The sequence below is a fragment of the Prunus mume genome, linkage group LG2, assembly GCF_029339155.1.
Source record: "Prunus mume cultivar Tortuosa linkage group LG2, ASM2933915v1, whole genome shotgun sequence".
Lineage (NCBI taxonomy): Eukaryota > Viridiplantae > Streptophyta > Magnoliopsida > Rosales > Rosaceae > Prunus > Prunus mume.
Window position 1 is genome coordinate 4,908,288 of NC_142699.1, and position 19,875 is coordinate 4,928,162.

General features: G+C 36.6%; 2 protein-coding genes across 7 annotated transcripts; both read right to left on the minus strand.

Annotated features, from left to right (window-relative positions):
* Positions 1-144: 144 nt before the first annotated feature.
* REN1 (Rho GTPase activation protein (RhoGAP) with PH domain-containing protein) lies at positions 145-12,722 on the minus strand. 6 transcript variants are annotated; one of them, XM_008221070.3, is made up of 23 exons: positions 12,526-12,722; positions 12,254-12,340; positions 11,972-12,055; positions 11,324-11,437; positions 10,661-10,728; positions 10,493-10,571; positions 9,539-9,686; positions 8,813-8,932; positions 7,205-7,282; positions 6,707-6,762; positions 6,528-6,606; positions 5,675-5,759; positions 5,288-5,531; positions 4,489-4,680; positions 3,582-3,899; positions 3,300-3,349; positions 2,778-2,838; positions 2,617-2,700; positions 2,248-2,361; positions 1,998-2,167; positions 1,814-1,883; positions 1,250-1,390; positions 145-924 (listed from the first exon to the last, which is right to left on the minus strand). In XM_008221070.3, the coding sequence occupies exons 2-23, from the start codon at positions 12,281-12,283 to the stop codon at positions 568-570; spliced, it is 2,742 nt and encodes a 913-aa protein (XP_008219292.2). In that variant the 5' UTR covers positions 12,284-12,340; positions 12,526-12,722; the 3' UTR covers positions 145-567. The 6 variants fall into 6 exon arrangements, with proteins under 6 accessions (XP_008219292.2, XP_088901714.1, XP_088901713.1 ...); XM_089045588.1 differs by having other exon boundaries at positions 9,590-9,686; positions 12,526-12,662; XM_089045587.1 differs by having other exon boundaries at positions 6,537-6,606; positions 12,526-12,662.
* A 2,668-nt stretch (positions 12,723-15,390) lies between these two features.
* Positions 15,391-19,640, minus strand: LOC148919468 (putative disease resistance protein RGA1). The gene is given in 5 exon segments (XM_089046554.1): positions 15,391-15,929; positions 16,061-16,426; positions 16,589-16,758; positions 16,760-17,545; positions 17,548-19,640. Coding segments are annotated over 3 exon segments (2,898 nt in total). The 5' UTR covers positions 19,576-19,640; the 3' UTR covers positions 15,391-15,929; positions 16,061-16,426; positions 16,589-16,674.
* Positions 19,641-19,875: the final 235 nt, after the last annotated feature.

Below are 19,875 nucleotides of genomic sequence, written 5' to 3' on the forward strand. Positions count from 1 at the left end.
ACATCGACAAAATCAAAATTGGTTCTTTTAACAACACTTCGACATAAAAGAATAAGATTTGATAGTTCTTGTATGACACTTTGAAAAAGTCATCATGCAATTGAGTGGAAAATTTCACTCGAATGAGTTTATGGTCCGGTGATGTAGGAATTGAACTTTGATCATGTCCATTAAAATTAAAAATTTATATGCACAGACTAAGCAACTGGAATGGAAATTACACAACGCAGACAAATAACTGGGCAATTCTGCTGTCTCTGTGGCAGCATAAATGAACAGTTTGGGGTTGCAAATAATTCAGTTTTACATCAAGGAGATGCTTCATATCTGTACATCCTGAGCATTAGAGGGCTTTAGGGGGGTGGGGGGTGCATGGACTTGAGCAGCTATTTTGATAGGCATCAAATGCTCAATAAAAAAAACCAAAACCTATTCAATGAACTTCCTCACTCTACTCTGCACAATTTAATCCATGTCTAGCAGCAATTTTTTCTTCTTCTATGAAATAAGAAGATCCCATTTGCAAAAAAACTGTCCTTGAGCCTTAAGAGAACATATAAACATTTGCTATGATCTAGAGTCCGCCCCTGGAGAACTGAAAGGTTTACTCTCTACGATTCGACCTTTCTCCACGCTAACGGACAGATGGCTTTCTGATTTTCCTCTGTCCAGGCTATGCTGCTGTTGGCTTTCTGATTTTCTGTCTCTCTCTGCGTACGAATGACTCTCTGCTTTTCTAAGCTTCTCTGGCTTTTCTGTGGTTTCCAAGCTCTTGTCTGAGTATTGGATTGATTGAGTTTTATCCAAATTTTGGGCAGGTTGACCTGAACCTCGGCCTTGAATTTCATTTGCTATTTGGCTCCTCCGCTCCTTCAAAAAATTCAGTCGTGACGTCAACTTTGTTATTGCTGAAGTTGTGCCTCCCTGTTATGCACAGGCAAAGAGGGATGTAACTATTTCTAGCCTTCTATCTAGTCAGAGAAATAAATAAGCTCATCCAGCAGAAACATGAGTAAAATCCAAAGCAGCAAGTAAGCAGTAAGTAGAAGTTGGATGATTTTTTAGTCTATTTAATTGGTATTGTCATCCTACCCAAAAAAAAGAAGCAAAGAATGCTTAATAAAAATCATCATCAGGCAATCTGGCAAGATGCGACGAATCTTCAAATATTTCATAGAGCCATTGGTTACAGTTCTATTGAACTAGAACAAAACAAACTGGAGCCAAAGTAAAATAGGACGAATCCTACCTCACCCCCTGTACCACTTTTCTTGGAGTTGCTTGGAGCACTAGGCTTAGCCCCCATTGGCTCTACAGCACAAGAATTGGTTGGCAACACAACCGACCGATAGTTGGTTTTATGTTTTTCTGCTCCATCTGTATGAGTATCCTGTTGAACCATGCCCATAAATTGATTTAAACGAAATTACTACTTTTACTTAATCCACTTTTGAACAAACTGCTCGCTCAAAGATTACGCTCCATTTAGCTTAAACATAATCCACTTTTGATCTAGAAGTCGAGCTTGAGCAGTACCAAGCCAAGTTACAATAGAAGTAAACATTGATGTTATAACTTGTAACTACAGCTCTTCAGAGCCAAACACATTCTCTGAGAAAGTTTTGTCGGTTCATATTATTGTTCTTGAAATAGATCAGTCTGCTTCACTTTTAGGTTAAAAAATATTAGGCAATCAGTTATCATTTGTTCTTCTCTTAATCTTTCTTCTCTTTGGGGTTAAAAAAGTGTGTAACTTAAAGTCAAGCAGTGACCTTTGTTCATGAAGATATCTCAAATGTCAAAATATATCTACCTTACTTCTTGATGATTCATCACGGGAAGGGGCTAAGGCTTCACTGTCCTGTTTTTTATCCATCGCGTTCCTAAAAACAAGACACAAAAGGGGAAAAGAAAGTGCAGCTAAGTTACCGAAGGATGACTACATAGAAGACAGGTGATCCAACAAGAAAGGACCACCAATTAACTAAAGATCTTACAGTTTTGCATGAAGATCCCGATTGTGTTGGGACAAAGTGGATGCATCAGCCATAGAGCCATGGTTTCGCTCTCGTTGTTGGTTAAGCTGTACACCTAGATCATCAACCTTCTTCTTCAAGTTGGCAACATTTGCCTCTGCCTGAGCTATTTCATGAAGCTCTGCCCTTGTCTATAGCACATATGCAAGTTAACCATTTGGTGAATCATGAAAGATCTTATGCCATACCAGTTAAAGGACAGAAGACTAACTTTTTCATCAACAGTGGATAAATTGGGTACACATCCTCCAGAAATATGAAGTCCTGCTTCAAGAGCTGCTGTTAAATCCCTCTCCTTCTGTAACTCTTCCTGTAGCCTTGCCACCTGCGAGTACGTTTAATGTCCAATAACAGTATATTATTAGCTTCATCATCATGGCTAGTTACCACTGAAGATCTCAACCATTCAATAGAAACTAATTACTTAATAAGCATTAGATTCTATGGATAAAGAAGCATTTAAAACTTCCTTGACTGTACAAAATATTAAAAGTTCAATATGCGAAAGACAGGGAAAATAAAGTAAAGAAAAGGAACTACTAGAAAAACCAGAAAATATATTCTCCACAATGAAACTTACATCTTGCTTGAGAGCTAGACGACGCTCACGCAAGGCTGTCTTCTGTCTTTCCAAACTTGCTTGCAGAGCTGCATTCCCTTGAACCTGTAAAGGAAACTAACAACTTAGATATAGAAAATTCCAAATAACTTGATACAAGGTAACTGGAAAGAGAAATACACCTCTTCTGCAATTCTGTTTTCCAACTCCGATTTAGTAATCTCAAGCATCTGGATTTCATCCCTTCATACAGGAAGAAAACTAGCTCTTAGAAATAATTAATCGAATTGAAAGAGCTGAAGATTTTTAAAGTTACAACTTTGCTACAAACATATTTTCCTGTTAGTCAAATAGTTAGTAGTTATAAGTAATAATGTAAAAATCACTGCATCCTAAATGGCAACACTAATGGTACATCAAGAGTAAGTAAATCACTAATGCCTTTAGCAAAAAAGTAATATTGATGTTGGGGTCATGTGCCACCATGATCAAAATCATGTGTTCTATATATTGAGTACATGCGTGCATGCTTCTCTATATATTGATAGCTCCACTTCCAGAAATAACATCAAGCATGTGACAGAGGGCATCTGCTGACACTAAAAAAGATACAAGGACGACCAAAATAAAAAATAAAAAATAAAATTATACGCAAGTTTATACGAGGAAAGTAGTTCTACAGATATGAAATATGCATCACTTACTCCTCCTCAAGGCTGTAATCGATGGATTCCATTGAAAGGTTCTTCTTTGCCTGGACTCAAAATCCCCCCACCCCCCAAAAAAGAAAAAAACCAATAAACAAAAGACCTCTGAATACAGTCACTAGATTAGGATCATACAAATGCAAAAGTAGAAAATGGATAGGGTGTATGGAATAATTCGAAGTCCTTTCTTGGATAACCTAATCTAGAAAAATATAAATAGTCATAGAAAGGCCTAACAAGCAAGGCATCATATTACCACTCCAGAAAACATATACTTACAGCGGTACGTCCCCATGCAGTACGACCTCTTGTACTAAGTGCAGGTCCATTGGATATAGTTGAAGATTTTTGGATGGATGGAAGACCACGAACAATTGGCTGCTGCACAGAACTTGTTTCTCTAGAAACATCTCCTACTACAGCAGACTCATTAGCCAGCTCTGCTGAATTATTTTCACTTGAAACCAGTTCATTCTCGTTCTTTTGCACATCATGTTGAGGCTGCAAAGTTTTAAGTGAGCTTGACGACAACTTCTGAGCTTTAATATTATCATCTCCATCAAGGGACTTGGACCCTGAGCTAAAACCATCACCATCCTGCACCCTTAAAGCATTTAGTATACATGGTGTAACCAAATTTTCCATCTCTTATAGTTTCTTGAGCAAACAAAATCACTAACAAAATGAAAATAGAATCCCTTCATGAGAACGGAAGGTAAAAAAAACATCACAGCAACCATGCAGAAACTAGAGTCACACCATCACAGCATCCATGCAGAAACTAGAGTCACAGGGACACAACATAGTACAATTTGTTGAAGCGGGTGAAAAGCCTAAAGAAGTGGCCAAGTAAGATTGTTTTAGTTTGGGTATTAGGATCAAATCATAAGACAAAAGAGCTTGAGGACATAAACATAGCAAACAGTAAATATATTATTATATATGAAAACTTCCAAATTTGTCTCGAAATGGACTAGCAACAGCAAAAGAGATGAACAAAAAGCTGGATGCATAGCTAATGGAAACTATGCAGAGGCACCAATATTAATTTAACCAACTTGAAAGAACGAAATTGTCTTGTCAAGGTCTGGCACTAATGGATTGAAGGATTAACTAGGCTAGGATCTTTTTATCATCACAACATATGTGCAGTTTAATGATAAAGTTAGAAAGTATAGAAATGAACCTTATCATTGTGCAAATCACTGTGTCCAGAGTCGCCACTCTCACTGCATGTTCCATCAGAAACAATTTCAACATCATCATCTGTTTCTGCATCAGTTTCATCATCATAGTAATCGCCTTCGTCGGATGCCCCCTCGGTCTCACTTTCACTCTCTTCGGTGTCACTGTATAGTTCAGGGGAGAGATCACCTTCCTGCAAATACACTAGTATTTATGGAACTCAAAAGTACAGACCCAAGGTGAAATAATCAATGACAGAGGTGTGAAGAAAGAACTTGATTACTTGATTTCAACTTGAAAAATATTGAATATTTTCAACAACATTATAACATTATAAAATGACCAGTGAATACAGATCATCGTATTGCATGTATAGATTCCAATTTCACTTAAAATGGCACTAAAAAAAAAAAGATTAAAGGGCTGATGCCAAGGAGACAACACCTGGATAAGACCTTAGAACAAAAAGGAAAACATTTTATAAGAAGATGGACTCCTTATAATGTGAGTTCAAAGTCCAAACTATTTTTCTGAAATAATTCCAGAGTGGGCTATGTCAACAAATAAATTGAGAAAGATACTAAGCAACGAAAGAATGTAAACTCTTCAAGCTAATTAAGACAATTGATGGAAACTAAAAAAATATTTGTTTGTATACCAACATGAATAAAGAATCCCATAGTCCAATACTAACACAAGCTACTGTATGAGAATGCATGTAATTTGCCTGTGACAAAATAGGAGGAAGTATTATCATAGAAAAGTAATTTTTAAAAAGTAAAAATCTTGTTTGAGCGTACCCCAAATATATTATCATACTCCTCCAACAAAGTAATAACGATTGCTTGAGCATGATTAGCTGCAGCAGCGGCTTGCAATAGTTGAACCGAACCATCACCCCCCATATCAAAATCATTATCAACTTCACAATCTCCAGCTAGGAGTGGACGAAGAAGTAAGGGTGCCATGCAAGCTGCCACAGCTGAGCAGCTCATTCGATTCACAGCTTTGTGCGCAGCCACAGTTTGCATCATCAATAGAATTCTGAACCAGGAAAAGAGACAAATTAAATCATACCAAATATAACTTGACACCATATACATGCAAGATGGTAAAGCACGTGAAATGTAGTTTGGGTATTGGATCTAAACAAAAATCGGAAATAATTATAGCAACATAAAAGTAACCTTTGCAATAAACGACGATTTGGCTCCGGGAATGTATCACATATTGTTGTACGCATAGCATTGATTCTACCACCACGATCATTACCTAATCATTGTGAAATGGCTGTTAAAGGAAATCAAATGTAATAGTAAAATAAACCCAGTGTAATCTTATAGAACAATTGTACTCCATTGATAGATTCCAAATTAACTAGTGAATTTCAGCCACTTGCTTACAACGGACCTAAAATCTAAATTAAATTGGTCGAAATGTAAAGCTTATCCTCTGAAGGATTGCCCACTCATACTATTGCATATAGTCTGTTAGAATATGAGTGACCAACCCAAGAACAATTGGCAATGACTAGGGACGTCCAGGATCCTTTAAGCACTAATGCAAAGTTTCCATTTTCTAATGTGGGATACTCTCAACACACCCCTCACTAGTGGTGTCTATTGAGCCTAGCTCCTGTTCAATTTTTGTTGGGTGGGAGCATATTTGGCCATTTGGCCATTTGGCCTGACATGTGGATACTGTGCTATGATGTAATGTTAGAACTAGAGTCCCTAACCCAAAACCAATTATGGTCAGTGGTTCAGTATTTAGGCTGTAAGATTTAGCAACACAAAATCTTTAACAAGTGCTTGCTCTCTAAAGCAAGCTAGATAGCCTCCAATCACTAGGTTTCAAATAACATTTCCCTAATATTCGCCACTCCAAGTTCACAGAACAATAAAATTAAAGGGTATGAAGAGGGTGTTAAAGAGACAGATGATATCTTTTGCCCAACCTTATGACACAATACATATCCTATGTTCGTAACTAAAAGGAACAAAGAGACAGATGATACGTTTTAAATAAGAAGCATCATACCAGACTTACGAAAGGCTTCTAGTAGTGCATTGCAGCAAGAGGCAGGGACCGGAGAAGATGGCAACTCCCGAAGGACATACTGCAAATTTGCATCAAGACAACAAATACAAAAACAGCTTTCAGAGCATTCGATCAACTGAATGAAGAAATCAACATTTTGTGGTGTGACAAGTAGATACCTTGACACAATCAGCAATAATATGTGGATCCTCCTCAGGAGAAAACTCAACTTTCCCTGATTCATAAAACATAACGCGAAAGTATCACAGATATTGACAGTGCACTCCAACAGAAAAACATATCTTATGAAACTACCATGTAAATACATGACTATGGCTTCCTTGTTTACAGAAGATCATAAGCCAAGAAGGGATAAATTACTATAGAAATTAATTTTAACAAAACAGTCCTGAATCTACAGAACGGATGAAAATTTTCACCACAGGTAGAACAAGTTAAGAATAGAATCAAAATTTCAATGACCAACATCTGGCATATGGCAAATGAGCTGTCGACTTCTTAAGCATACTTGTTAAAGAGAAATTAATGGTCAGATGTGCAAAACATAATGATGAAAGAACAAACTCTGCAATAGATATATTAAACAATAAAAGTAATTAAAAAAAGAAGAAGATGATTTAACACCAAATATTAAATAAAATAAAAGAGATACTAACCTTGTTCATATTCTCGTACTCGACTTTCAACATCATCAACATCTGCAGCTTGCCGTAAGATCCCTTCTACTTTGACTCCTATTCATTTCCACCAAATGATCAGATTCATATATCGAACAAGCAAAAATAATAATTATAACCAAAACCAATAATGGAAAAGATCATACAGACATGAGATTGTTCATAGTCTATCTACAAAGCACCCTCAAGTGACAGCTTCAACTTAAGAGCCTTAAGTATAAATATGTTAAATTTATAAAAATCTGAAAACCTTGATACCTATTAAATCCTTGTTATGCCAGTTTTAACCAAAAAGAAATAAAACTGAATATAAACAAAACATCAATGAAATATACCAGATTACAGAACAGCTGACTTGTCACATGTACACAACTTGTGCAAGGGTTAAATTAAAAAAAAAAAAAAGGTGTATCCAAAATCCGACAAGAAATTTTTACCATTGAACTAAAAACTCCGTCCTAAAATATATTTTTCACAAAAACACAAACCTTAAGTATACAATAGATCCTATCAATGTATACGATAGATCCTATCAATGTTTCAGGATCAGACTGGTCATCAAAGTGTAGGAGGGCGAGGGGTCCAACCACAGAAGTCCAGTTAATGTAAAAGTTATACAAAAATAATTGGTACAATTAAGAATTCTAGGGATAAATTCAAATCAAGATATTATGAAGGGATTAAAAGTGCTATTTATTCAACAAAAGGTAAAAGTATAAAACCACTAAGGAAACCAAGAAAATAAATTTCACAGCAAAATTTTAAAACAAAAAACTGAAGCCCTTAAGAAGAAGAAGATGCCTTTCATGGGAAAAATTAAGCCAAGAATCTTTTTGAATTTTATCAAAATATTTGTAATTTATACAACTCTCTCTCTCTCTCTCTCTCTCTCTCTCAAATTTTACAACAATCCATGTCTCCTCTCTCATTGTCTTCTTGTCTTCACATCCTTTTCCTTTCTTCTCTCTCTCTCTCTCTCTTCGTCTACTGTCTCCTCTTTTATGTTGAACCCCTCCATTTCTCTTATAACAAGGAAAAAAGATACTGTTTAAGCCAGAAAGCAGTAAAAACAAGAAAACAGCCAATATCTGTGGACTGCTGCCAGTTTCCCATTCAGCTGGCTGGTTGAACTTTTTTCACCAATTTTCATACTTTCCCATTTTTTAGGTACAGAGAACCATTTCTACTAAATCCCAACAGGAAATCTTATGTCAAGGCATTGATTGACCACAAATCAATACACAAACAGACAGAGATATTGAAAACTCTGTAATTAACTGCATGCATTAAAGGATACAAAATGAGTGTTCTATCTCACAAGACCAATGATTATAATTAAAGTACCAAAAAGGTCAAAAATACATCAAAATCAGAAGACTAGATACCAATTACGGTGTCTCCGACAGTGCAGGCATTGAAAAAAAAATCTCAAAAGAATGAAAAGACCAATCTACTAAAGAATTATGAATATATTTCTTTATATTCAGAAGAAAAAAATAGGCAATATAAATTAAGTCGGTGCACTATATTGAATACAATTGTACTACTAAGGTGAAGTGACATGATTGTGAGATAAGGAGAACCCACCATATTCTTCTACAAACCTAAGGGCTTTTTCCAAGAAAGATGGAGCTCCATCGACATCTTCCAAGGCCAGCAAAACAGGCACCCCAATGACTGTAGATTTTGCAGGCTTTTTCTCCTTTGCTAAATAGGAATACAAATGCCAATATTTCAATGAGGTGGAATAAGCACAGCAAGAAATTAATTCAAGTTCAAAATATACAATGCAAGATCCCATCAGAAGAAAACCTGTGCTACAGGATTTCATGCCTAACAGATTATCCATGATGAACATTGAGTACCATAAAACTAAATATGATGAACTTTGATTTCACTATACTGCATAGACAACTCAAATCTTTGTATTCATAATGCAGCAGAACCCATCAGTGTCCAATTGAATTTGGATAATGACCAGAAGTTCTATCAATACTTGTCGACTTTTGTTAGTCTTACGATATTGGTTGCACCAAAATTCTAATAAGTTTAAAAAATATAAAAAAATGTAGTTCAAGTTGTCTCTTTAGATTTTTCCAGACACATTTTACTTAACCAGTAGAAAGTAGAGCTTCTGCATACCACATAAAGGCCAAATAAATATGATAAAGGCTCAGGTAGTGTAATGTGTAAATGGTTTAACACCAGAGTTGATCTTATGAGACTACGCTAACTGAGGAAAGACAAATCCACACAGCATAGCATAAATATGTTAAACACTATGTCTAAAGCATCACTATAGGAAGAGCATACACTGGTCCAAAGAACCATCGACTGAATCAGTCTTCTCATTCCCCAATATACCATTTTGCCCCATTGCATGAGCTCCACCACTTGGGGCTTGTGCCAAAGCATTCTCAAGTGCAGTCTTCCACTCATGTAGATCCTCCAAAGTTTCAGCCTGCAGAAGGAAGAGGTATAACCAATACGTCAGCAGCAGATAGCGAGACCACAATATCCTCCATATCTAACTTTTGGTCAAAAGGTTTTCAAACTAGTCAATTTCTTTTGTCAGTTTCTCAATGTTTTCCCTACTTTTACAAAAGTGTTATGCACAGGTAGTGTCTTTCTTCTTCCCTTGAAGTTCTAGCTTGGGCACACAGCCGATGCAATTTCCTCAACAAGTTTGAAAAAATATAGATTCATATTTGATAGGATATGGTAGAACCAAATATAAGTTCCTTTAAACAATAAATTTTTACGTTCTCTAGACAGGATATGTAGAAAATATGTGCTCAGATTGTCATTGTATCAAATCATACATCGCCCTTTATATATGGAAACATTAAAAAAATGAAGAGATAGAGGAAAACGTAGAAGCACAAGTTAACCCAGTTTTGAAGGAGTTTACTTTATACATATACAGGAAGGAAATTTATACAGGACCATAGAATATTTTTACAGAAAGGAATCATATTTATCCATAAGCGAACAGCAGATTCTATGGCTTCTATGCATGATTAGTCATATAAAGACTAGATTACATATGATTTTTATCAGGAATTTTTTTTCCCAGTCAGTTGAATATGCTGTTTCATGAGAATCCTGCTGAAAGATCCTGTTATGGCTTGCTCTAATTAACTTTTGCTATTTGCAAAAAGAAAATGGAGAAGTTGAAAATCTAAAAGCTCCATTAAGACAATAGAAGCATTTTTCAAGTTTTCAACCAAGAAACAATTATAGTAGAGACAAAAGGGAAAGACATGCCTTAAGTGTGAAAGCTCGTCCATCACGGCCATCTGGAAATAGCACGGTCAAGAGTTTCTTGTCTGCTTTGACAACCACACTAGAAAATTTTCAATTAAATGCTGTGAGGTTAGCAGTCATACAAGAGCAGAATAGCAGATAAAATCCAATTCAGAATTACAAGCCAACCTGCCTGAATTGTTGAGGTCAATACCACCCAGGGTCAAATTCACTTCACTCCCCTTTAGAGCAGCACTCTGGCAATGCAATTATAGTAGATGAAAGTTGAAACATTTAAAAAACTTATTAATGAAACAAGCACGAGTGAAAGAGAGAGCGAGAGAGAGAGAGAGAGAGAGAGAGGACCATAGAAAACACTGTCATTAAATTGATACAGGAAGGCCCATGTTCCTAGCCCGCAGTTAAAATAACCACATCACCTACCAAAATATGATTCTTTTCTGGTATATGCATACAGAAATAAAAATATTATGAAAAAAGGCATTGGCTGGCCAACACATGTCAATCAGATAAATGATCTGACACAATAAAATTCCTGCAACAGGACTAGAGGGGACATACGATAAGTCCAAACATGAAGAGTTTCTAGGCACCATGCTTTTGTCAATGAGTGAGTTCATCCACTTTTATGAAATGAGTGCTCATCATTATCGCATAGTGTAGCGCTTAATGACAATAATACGTCAAATGTTTCCTTCCAGCTATTTGCTGTGATGAAAGATAACTAATTCCATAGGATGTCAAAATATTTATGGATAACACAAGAAACAGACAGGGAAGAAACAGATTTAAGCACATGCACACACTATTTACTAGAAATTAACTACTTACTGGATCACTTCTGAAAAAAACCAGTGAAGTACGAGTTAAAATAAACCATCTTTTTTTCCAAGATGTCCATCCAATTCCTTTCGATGATATAAATAGTGGCCCACTCTTGAAAATCTGCAAAACAGTGTAGACTTCAGAATGGTAGTTTCACTTTGGTGAACCCGGAAAAGAAAAGGAAGAGATTACATGAAAACAAATAGTATAGGACATTATTTCATCTTCATTCATCTAAATTATTGATCACCACCTAAAGTCTCGAAAGCTTTTGTCTTTTGGTAAAGGCTGAGGTTATGCAACAATATAAAGCTATAAATTCTCTGAGCATTGCAATCATATATTGCTGTTCCTCTTAACAAACTTTATCCTTAGTATTTTAACTGCAAAGACAATATAGAGTCAACAAATTTGTTTCACATGTGGTATATTAACAGAATATACATACAAATTCTAAGTTTCAATATGAGCCTATCAACTACAATGGCAATAAAGGAAATGGCGATGATAATCAAGTGATGATAATGATCCCAAATCCTGATAATGACAACTATGTTTCGTGAACTCACTGATAACAGGCTCATACAAACCAGGGATAGTATGAAAATAAACTTCAGCCACAATATTGTTATGATTGAAGAAACATGACATTACCGTATTGCCACTACGAGAAGACTGTGATTCAGGTCGATCAGGGCCACCAGGCGGGGGAGGAGGAGGAGGAGCATTGCCTTCTCCCTGAAACACACAACCACCATATAAATTTCCTTTCCACCAAAAATAATGCACATTCGAATTGTGTCTGTATAGTACATTCATGTGACTATGCATGTACAATGTTCATGTGTGTTCCTTCCTATAGATTCAAGCTATTGACAACAACAAAAAAAGCAGCATTTGTCATAAAACAGGAATATAATTGAACCAAAAACGTACCTGAGGCGTTTCCGCGATTCGGTTAGTCATCCTCTGAATCCCAGAGTTACAGAAACATATCCCACATGGATCCACACCACCCCGCGCCTACATTGATCAAAACTCACAATGTAACCCAAAAGATCAATCCCAGAAACCAACCAAACCAAACCACAAAAACAGCAAAAATACCAAATCAAACAAGCAAACCCATGATTTAATTTCCAAAAGTAAAACAACAAAAACAGAACAATTCACCAAAGGCCAAAGCTTTTGAAATGAGAAAAACTTACCTTGTATAAAATACGAAGAAACAAATTGAAATGTGGGTTGTTATTGGTTTGGAAAGAGAAGATGATGAATGAGGACAAGGAAGAAGCTTTTGTGAGAGTCTCTCTCTCTTCTCTCTTTTGTTCTCCTGAGAGATTAGAGAGCGAGAAATTGTTGTTTGTGTTGTTGTGTTGTGTCCCCAACAGAAACAAACCTGGGTGGTGGTCAAGCAAAGCCCATAGAGAACGGGCCCTCCGAATATGCGGCAGTTGTACACATCACCCCTATTCTTAGTCTTCTTCAACGTGTTGGAGGGAAAAACGTGCAGGGGCCTTTTTGGTATTTCACTCCACCAACTCTCTGACTTTGTACTTTCTTTTAAGGTTTGATGTCAAGTCCTCTAATTACGTCCTTAAAATATGGCGCTTGTTAACACATTGTCCATATCCCAAAACAAACTTGTCAACATACTGTGTCATAATTCTAAGCTAACTCATCTAAACGCATCGTAAATTATTGAAAATAAATGTTTATACTACACATTATTGCATACTTGAAAGGTTTTTATTCATTGCATTTTCTTCGCAGACAAGTTTATAAATTTAAGTATGTCGATTTTTGAATTTTGAGATTCAATTCACATTTTCAAAGACATTGAACCTAATTAAATTGGATTATATTGATAGTTTGGACAAATTGGATAAGATTTTGAACAACTCTATTGGACAAGTAACATATTTATAATAGTTTATGGACAAAATTGGGAGGTGACAAAGCAACTTTTTGAAAGATAGGGACAGCTTAGGTACAAGTCGGATAAGTTCAATATCTGATTTAATGACAAATTTATTAAAGTTAGTACTTAATATTGTTGACATATAAGTTAATTGATTAATTTGGTTACTTTAACATAACCTAATACAGATCTTTTAATTACAGAACACCATTTAACTAAGACCAATACCATTTTCCACCCTTGTAGTTTGGCTTATTTTCCTTTAGCTTTCAAAGTAATTTTAATCACTTAGAGCACTTCCATCTATTTCATGGCAAAAAACAAAGGAGACAAAGGCATTTACTGTTCATGTGAATAGTATCTCTCATAACAATATTTTTGTTGCTTTTCCACCCATTGACATGGCAACCTAATGACAATTACTATTCATATGTGATTAATTTTATTTATAGTATGAGATTAATAATAATAAAATTGCTAGGTATGTATAAAATAATATTGTGAACTTTTTGGAATTTTTTAGATATTTTTTAAAAAATTTCGTTGCTAACATTAGTGCCCTCATGGCTTGCCAGGTGGAGCCCAATGGGCTATTTTGGATCACTGAATGGGTTTTCTTTGCCTTGACAGCAGATTGGAGCTTCCTTAGAGCAACTCCAGCATGCCCGGGCAAAGGGGAGTTTAGGCCCAAAATTGCCTTGAACAAATGTTGCTCGAGCTGTGGGTGGACTCCACAAGCCCTCAAACGTATTTTTATAAAAATACTAAAATTTCAGATTTTTTAAAATAAATACTTAGTCATATTTTTCATTTCCTACATCAAAACTCTATACAAATTCTCTTTTCAAATCTTATGTGAATAGTGGTTGTCGGTGGAAACACACTTTGTTTTTGAGGCACTATTCACATGAATAGTAGCCTTAGTCCCCCTTGCCATGGTAAAATGCAAATGGGTGGAGTTGCTCTTAGCAATCAAGTCTAAACTTTGTTAAAAAAAAATTAACGAAACTCTTGCGTTTTGGGTTTATTGTGCATTTGTTAATGATGATGACAAATGTTATGGAGAAGCAAAAGTGTCCTCATATAGAGATTGTCATGCACTGGTTTATTGTGCATTTGTTAATGTTGTTTGGATTGTTTTCTTCACAAATTAGGGAAAGGATTAGCTTAATTAAATTATAAGACTTATAGTTTTTTCATTTTGAGTGATGTTAGAATAGTATTTCAATTTAAAAAAAATTAATACATAAAGAATTTTGTGAATGCTCCTTAATCACTTGTGTTAACAAACCTCTTTTAGTTCAGTTGCTTACAAATAGTCGTCATCATCATCATTATAACATTATCTTTAGTGTCTATGCATGTGTGCCACTGCCAATGACGGATTTCCGCCACAGCTCGTGAAGGAGCTATGACCAAATTTGAGGCGCCAAGTCCACGCAACTTTTATAAAGAGAAATAATTGTTTGCACTGATTTTGGCAGCCAATAAGCCCACGCCACTACTAAATTCAAGGACCCTGATGAGCGGTTGAACAATATCGCAATGATGCAAGGTTCCTTTTTCTGCTACCATAAGCACCAGCCATTTTGGAAAAATTTTGGGGTATGACCGTATATACAGACACATGATGGTCGATATGTAAACGACAAAACTGATATGTTATCACCCAAAATCAATGGGCATATAAAAGTCCAGGCCACATCATTCAAAAAGTGACCCTTTATTGGGTAGTAGTATATCACAGTTCAGAAGTACAAAATGGCCACTTACCAATATTTCCTTTAAACAGCTAAAACTAAGTAAATCAATCTATCTAAAAAGCAAAGAAAAAAACCAAAAACAAACATTGCCAAAATGAAATTCTACAGTGTCAATCAAATGATACATTGCCAATTTTCTGTACTGGGTTCAGAATGGACATTTTAAGAGATATTGGACTTTAGCTCAAATGGAAAATTAAAAGGTGGTTTATTTTATACTCGTTTCCTTTTTCTTGGTTATTTTCATGGGGCACAAAGGTTCTAAACCCTCACTAAACACCAATATGAAACCTTCCTAATGTCTTTTGCTGTCAACTTGCATACGTAAAAGCCCAATCACTTGAAATTCTTTTTTTTGAAGGCAAACGATAATTCATTCAAATAATAAAAATAGAGTTAGCATGTAATAAAGTGGCCTCATTAAAACCTTTCCGAAGAAAACCACATGGGACAAAATTTCGGAGTAGGAAAGAGTACCACACATGCGAAGAAATTACAAGAAAATCAAGAAAAGGAATGCGGAGCAGGACAATCATCTTGAATGCAATCCATGACCCAAGGAGGCCCCTCATCCATCCAAAACGATAGTCCACTTTCACGAGGACTAAACTAAGTAATTCTGTGAGCAGCTCCATTAGCTTTACGAGCAACATACTGAACAATAGTTTGGGGTCTCTCATTTCAGTCAGGCGATGAATCTCATCCACCAAAACCCTTTTTGATGCAAGCACTCCTCATCAGTGTTAATCATTTGAACTGCTGTCGAAGAGTCAGATTCCACCACAAGAGGCACACAAGAAGCATCCAAAGCAAAGGAGATTCCAACCTTCAAAGCATATAGCTCATAGCAAGGATGGACCACGCTGTGGGCTCGCATAGCCATTGCAGGTTGTGGTGATAGTGTTCTTTATCACAATGTCTATTGATTCTGCAAAGAGTCCGAAGGACCTTAGATTTTTAAATCGTGAATATAAATAGAGTGACAAAACTATTTCATCAATCTAATTTAATAAAGAAGGCTTGAAAGACCGGTTTGGTTCCAAATTCCAAAAATATTACCTTGCAATATTTACTTACCCATCAAAATCCTATCCATTGTAGTAGCGGTCTTACCAGACACAATTAGAGAGAAACAGGGGTGGAAAGACTAAAAAGAGCTCCAAAATCAAGTATGCAACTTAGAAACAAAAACTACATTGGCGTGCCTCGAGCGGCTTTGCAACATCATGAAATCCTGCCCTCAGGACTGGAAAATGTCGCTGGAGCACCTATGCATCCTCTCATTGGCTTTTCTGCACAACTTTCCCTTGCACTTTTCTTGATTGAGCAAACTAACTTCTTTGCTTTTTAGCAACTTCAATTCTTTGTTTGAGCAAGGTGATCAAATCAACTCCACATGCACCTCTTAATTGAGATGCAACGATCCTAGCACCAATTCACAAATGCTGCTTGTATTTAATTGCATTAACCAATTATCATAGTTACTGAATTGGATAAAGAATAAATTTAAGTAAATCTGAAGATGGTAGCAAGCAACTAGAAACTTAAATAAAATTAAAGAATTGCAAGGAAGGTGTTCAAAATTACCATTTTAGCCCAAGAGGTGGATCAGATAGGCAGGCAGGCAGAGCCCATCATCAATCCTCCTCCAACATTCCAACTCCCGTCTTTTTTCACAAACTTGCCATCTGAATTTTGATGTTTTGGACTTGAGACGCATTTTTCAACCACTTCATTCCACATCTCGTCTGGGAACCATTGTAGCAAGTCAATCGGACAATCCCCTCCGAAGATGATTAATTCTCGCAGCGGGGTCTTCCAAAGGAAGTTTGGCAGTGCTTTCAGCCTCTCGCAGTAAACGATTTCTAACTTCAAAAGAGATGGCATTATTGTAATTTTAGAATCCTCTTCTTCTACTTCTTCCCATTCTTCCCACTGTTTCATGAATTGAAATCTGAGTTTTTTCAATTTGGGAAACGAGTTTATTAATGTTTGCGGTGTTTCGCCAGTTATTCCCAAAAATTCAACTCCCACCTTTTTCACACTCTCCATCCTATTTATCTCTAAATATTCAAGGGACGGGAGTTTCCCCAGAGGAGCCAAAACCCCACAAAATGGAACATCATAGAATTCAAGCCTTCTCAGATTATGACAGCTCATCATCCAACTTGGACACAGGTTGGTACTGTGGTACCTATAGTTAGCCAACGACTCCAGATTTGTATGCACTTGAAAACCATTCAGTATTTCTTCATCCTTTAAATCCGCCTCATCGAAAGAATAGTCTCTCCCAAAATCTAGAGTCAAATGAAGGAGGTTCTTCTTGTTCACCAATTCTGCATTTTTAGCCTCACTCACATCTTTCGCTGACTTCAAGTTTGCTATGTAAAGGCTCCCTTGAAGCTGCTCCAAGTTTCCCAAATCCCCTAACTTGAAAATTCCTTCATCATCCTCGCCACCGTCTTGAACACACAACCAATCTAAGATTTGCAGATTTCTTAATCTTCCAATCTCTTTTGGTAATTTTAGCTCACTGCACTCCTCGAAATATAAAGATGCTTTAAGTTAACCAACTTTCTTATGCTCACCGGTAGTTCTTTGAGTCTCCAGCACCCAATGAGACGCAATGTTTCCAGATTGAATAAATTACCCACAGAATCGGGTAATTCTTTCAATTCCCGATTAAAACTTAAATCGAGATACCGCAAATGTACTAGTCCACCAATACTTTCGGGAACTTCTTTGATTGAGTTTTTATTGAACTTTAATGTTCTAATGCTTTTCAATTTGGAAAATGAGTCCGAGGGTAACGGAAGAAGTTTCGAAGTAGAAATCACCAGAGTCCGTAATCCTTTGCAATTATTGTAGATTGAAACAGGAAACGAATCATTGTATGTTGACATTATGTTCAAATGACGAACCTTATTATCGACTACCATGTTTTTCTCTTTACCACTTTCCACCACCTCCATAATAAAACATTCATTTTTGGTGAGAAACTGTACAAAGTCATGCACAATATCATGCATTTTGCAGCGTATAATATCATCATCCATTCTGCCTTTAACAAAATCTTGGAAAAAAGAACGCATCACTAAGTTATCAAAGTACTGTTGGCCTCTCATTCTTTCTTTTTCTTTATCTCCTTTCATACTAAGATATTCTTGTGACATCCAACACTCAATCAACTCATTTATATCAAACTCGTAATCTTTTGGGAAAACAGCACAAAATAAAAGACATTGTCTGACAGCTGGAGTCAAATCATAATAGCTAAGTAATAGTGATTTAAAAACCTGTTGTTCAACCTCTTCTAATTCCCACATCTTACTCTCCAAAACAGCTACCCATTCCTTTCTTGTCTTCTTATATCGCATGAGACTAGCTAAAGTCTTTGCAGCTAGAGGCAAGCCATCAACCTTTTTTGCAATCTTGTTCTTAATATCTTCATCAAACAACTTAGACTCATCTTTATCTTTGTCAAAGAATGCAATTCTATGGAATAAATCCAAACAATGTCGGTCGCTCAACTTATTCAAATTGATCATGTGATCATTGGTTGCTCCCATCATAACAACAACCGTGTTATTTCGAGTGGTCACTAATATTCTACTATTTGCATCACCTTTTTGCAAAGCTGCCTTCAATGGGCCCCACTTAGGATCAGTGGGATTCCACACATCATCTAAGACGAGGAGAAACTTTATACCAACAATATTGTCGGATATACATTCTAACAAAGTTTGAAACTTATCTGAGTCCTTTCGAGGATCGACTTGTTTCAGAACTTTTTCAATGATGGCTTGGGCAATCTTAATCTCTTCAAAAGGGTCCGACACACAAACCCATATTCTCTCGTGGAAATGACTTGTTACATTTTGGTCATGATACACGGATTGGGCAAAAGCAGTCTTGCCCAACCCTCCCATCCCGACAATCGGGATCACCAATTGATGACCACTCTCACTTTTCAACATGCTAAGTATTTTATTTTTTTCCTCGTCACGACCAATTATGGTAGACACGTCGACAAAGGAAGTGGTTTTGGATCGTTCAACTTGTTCAGTGCCTCCAACTGTGCTTTGAAAATTATAATCGTTTCTTAAAATGGCTATCGAAGTTAGCCTTTCATTGATTTCTTTTATCCTCTTAGCAATGTCATGACGCATAATTATGCGATCACCAATTTGACCAAAACAGATGAGAATATTTCTGAGGAAGGAGGGAATGGAGAACCGTACCTTATTCCTCTTAGCAAGGACAAGATCATTATTCTCACCTTCTTTTTCTTGCTTCTCCATGTGATTCTTGAGGATGGCGGTGTTCCACTCATCCAAGATGTCGTTGATCTGGTACGACACGTCTTTCAGATTGCACAGCCAATTCTTGACGTTGGCCTCCTTCACTTGCCTCTCCTCCGCATCCTGGAGCACGCCTTGAACTGCCTGGAGATGGCCTTTGAGATTTTCGACTTCTTGGTCGACGCCGACGACCAGCCTCACCTCTTCCTCTATCTGCTGCCGGGTGATGGAAGCCAACTGTTCTAGCAATACGGAAACCAGAGCTTCAGCCATTGTTGTTGAATATGATTAAAGCAGAGTATGAAAGATAAGGTTACTAGCTTGGTGTCAATGTGGTGAAGGAATGACACCACCCCCTGCCTTCTATAACCAAGTGCGGTGAAGGAATAATGTTAACTTGTACTACGAAAGTTGCCGCCAACGCTCGAATTGGTTTTGCTTTGATGCGGCTGTTGGAATGTTCCTAATTTCTCTTTGAAGAAAAGAATGTTTCCTTGGTTAAGCAGAATATAACTGTCAGACCAAAAGAACAAACAAAACAAAAATAATGCAGAATATATCTGGGCTCATTAT

Bases quoted from the DNA above. Each gene is read 5' to 3' on its own strand.
- REN1 (XM_008221070.3), bottom strand. From the start codon at position 12,283: ATGACTAACCGAATCGCGGAAACGCCTCAG. The intron at 10,572-10,660 runs GTTGGCTTGTAA...AAAATTTTCTAG, and splicing joins GACCTCAACAATTCAGGCAG to TGTGGTTGTCAAAGCAGACA. The intron at 1,884-1,997 runs GTAAGATCTTTA...TCTTGTTTTTAG, and splicing joins CGGGATCTTCATGCAAAACT to GAACGCGATGGATAAAAAAC.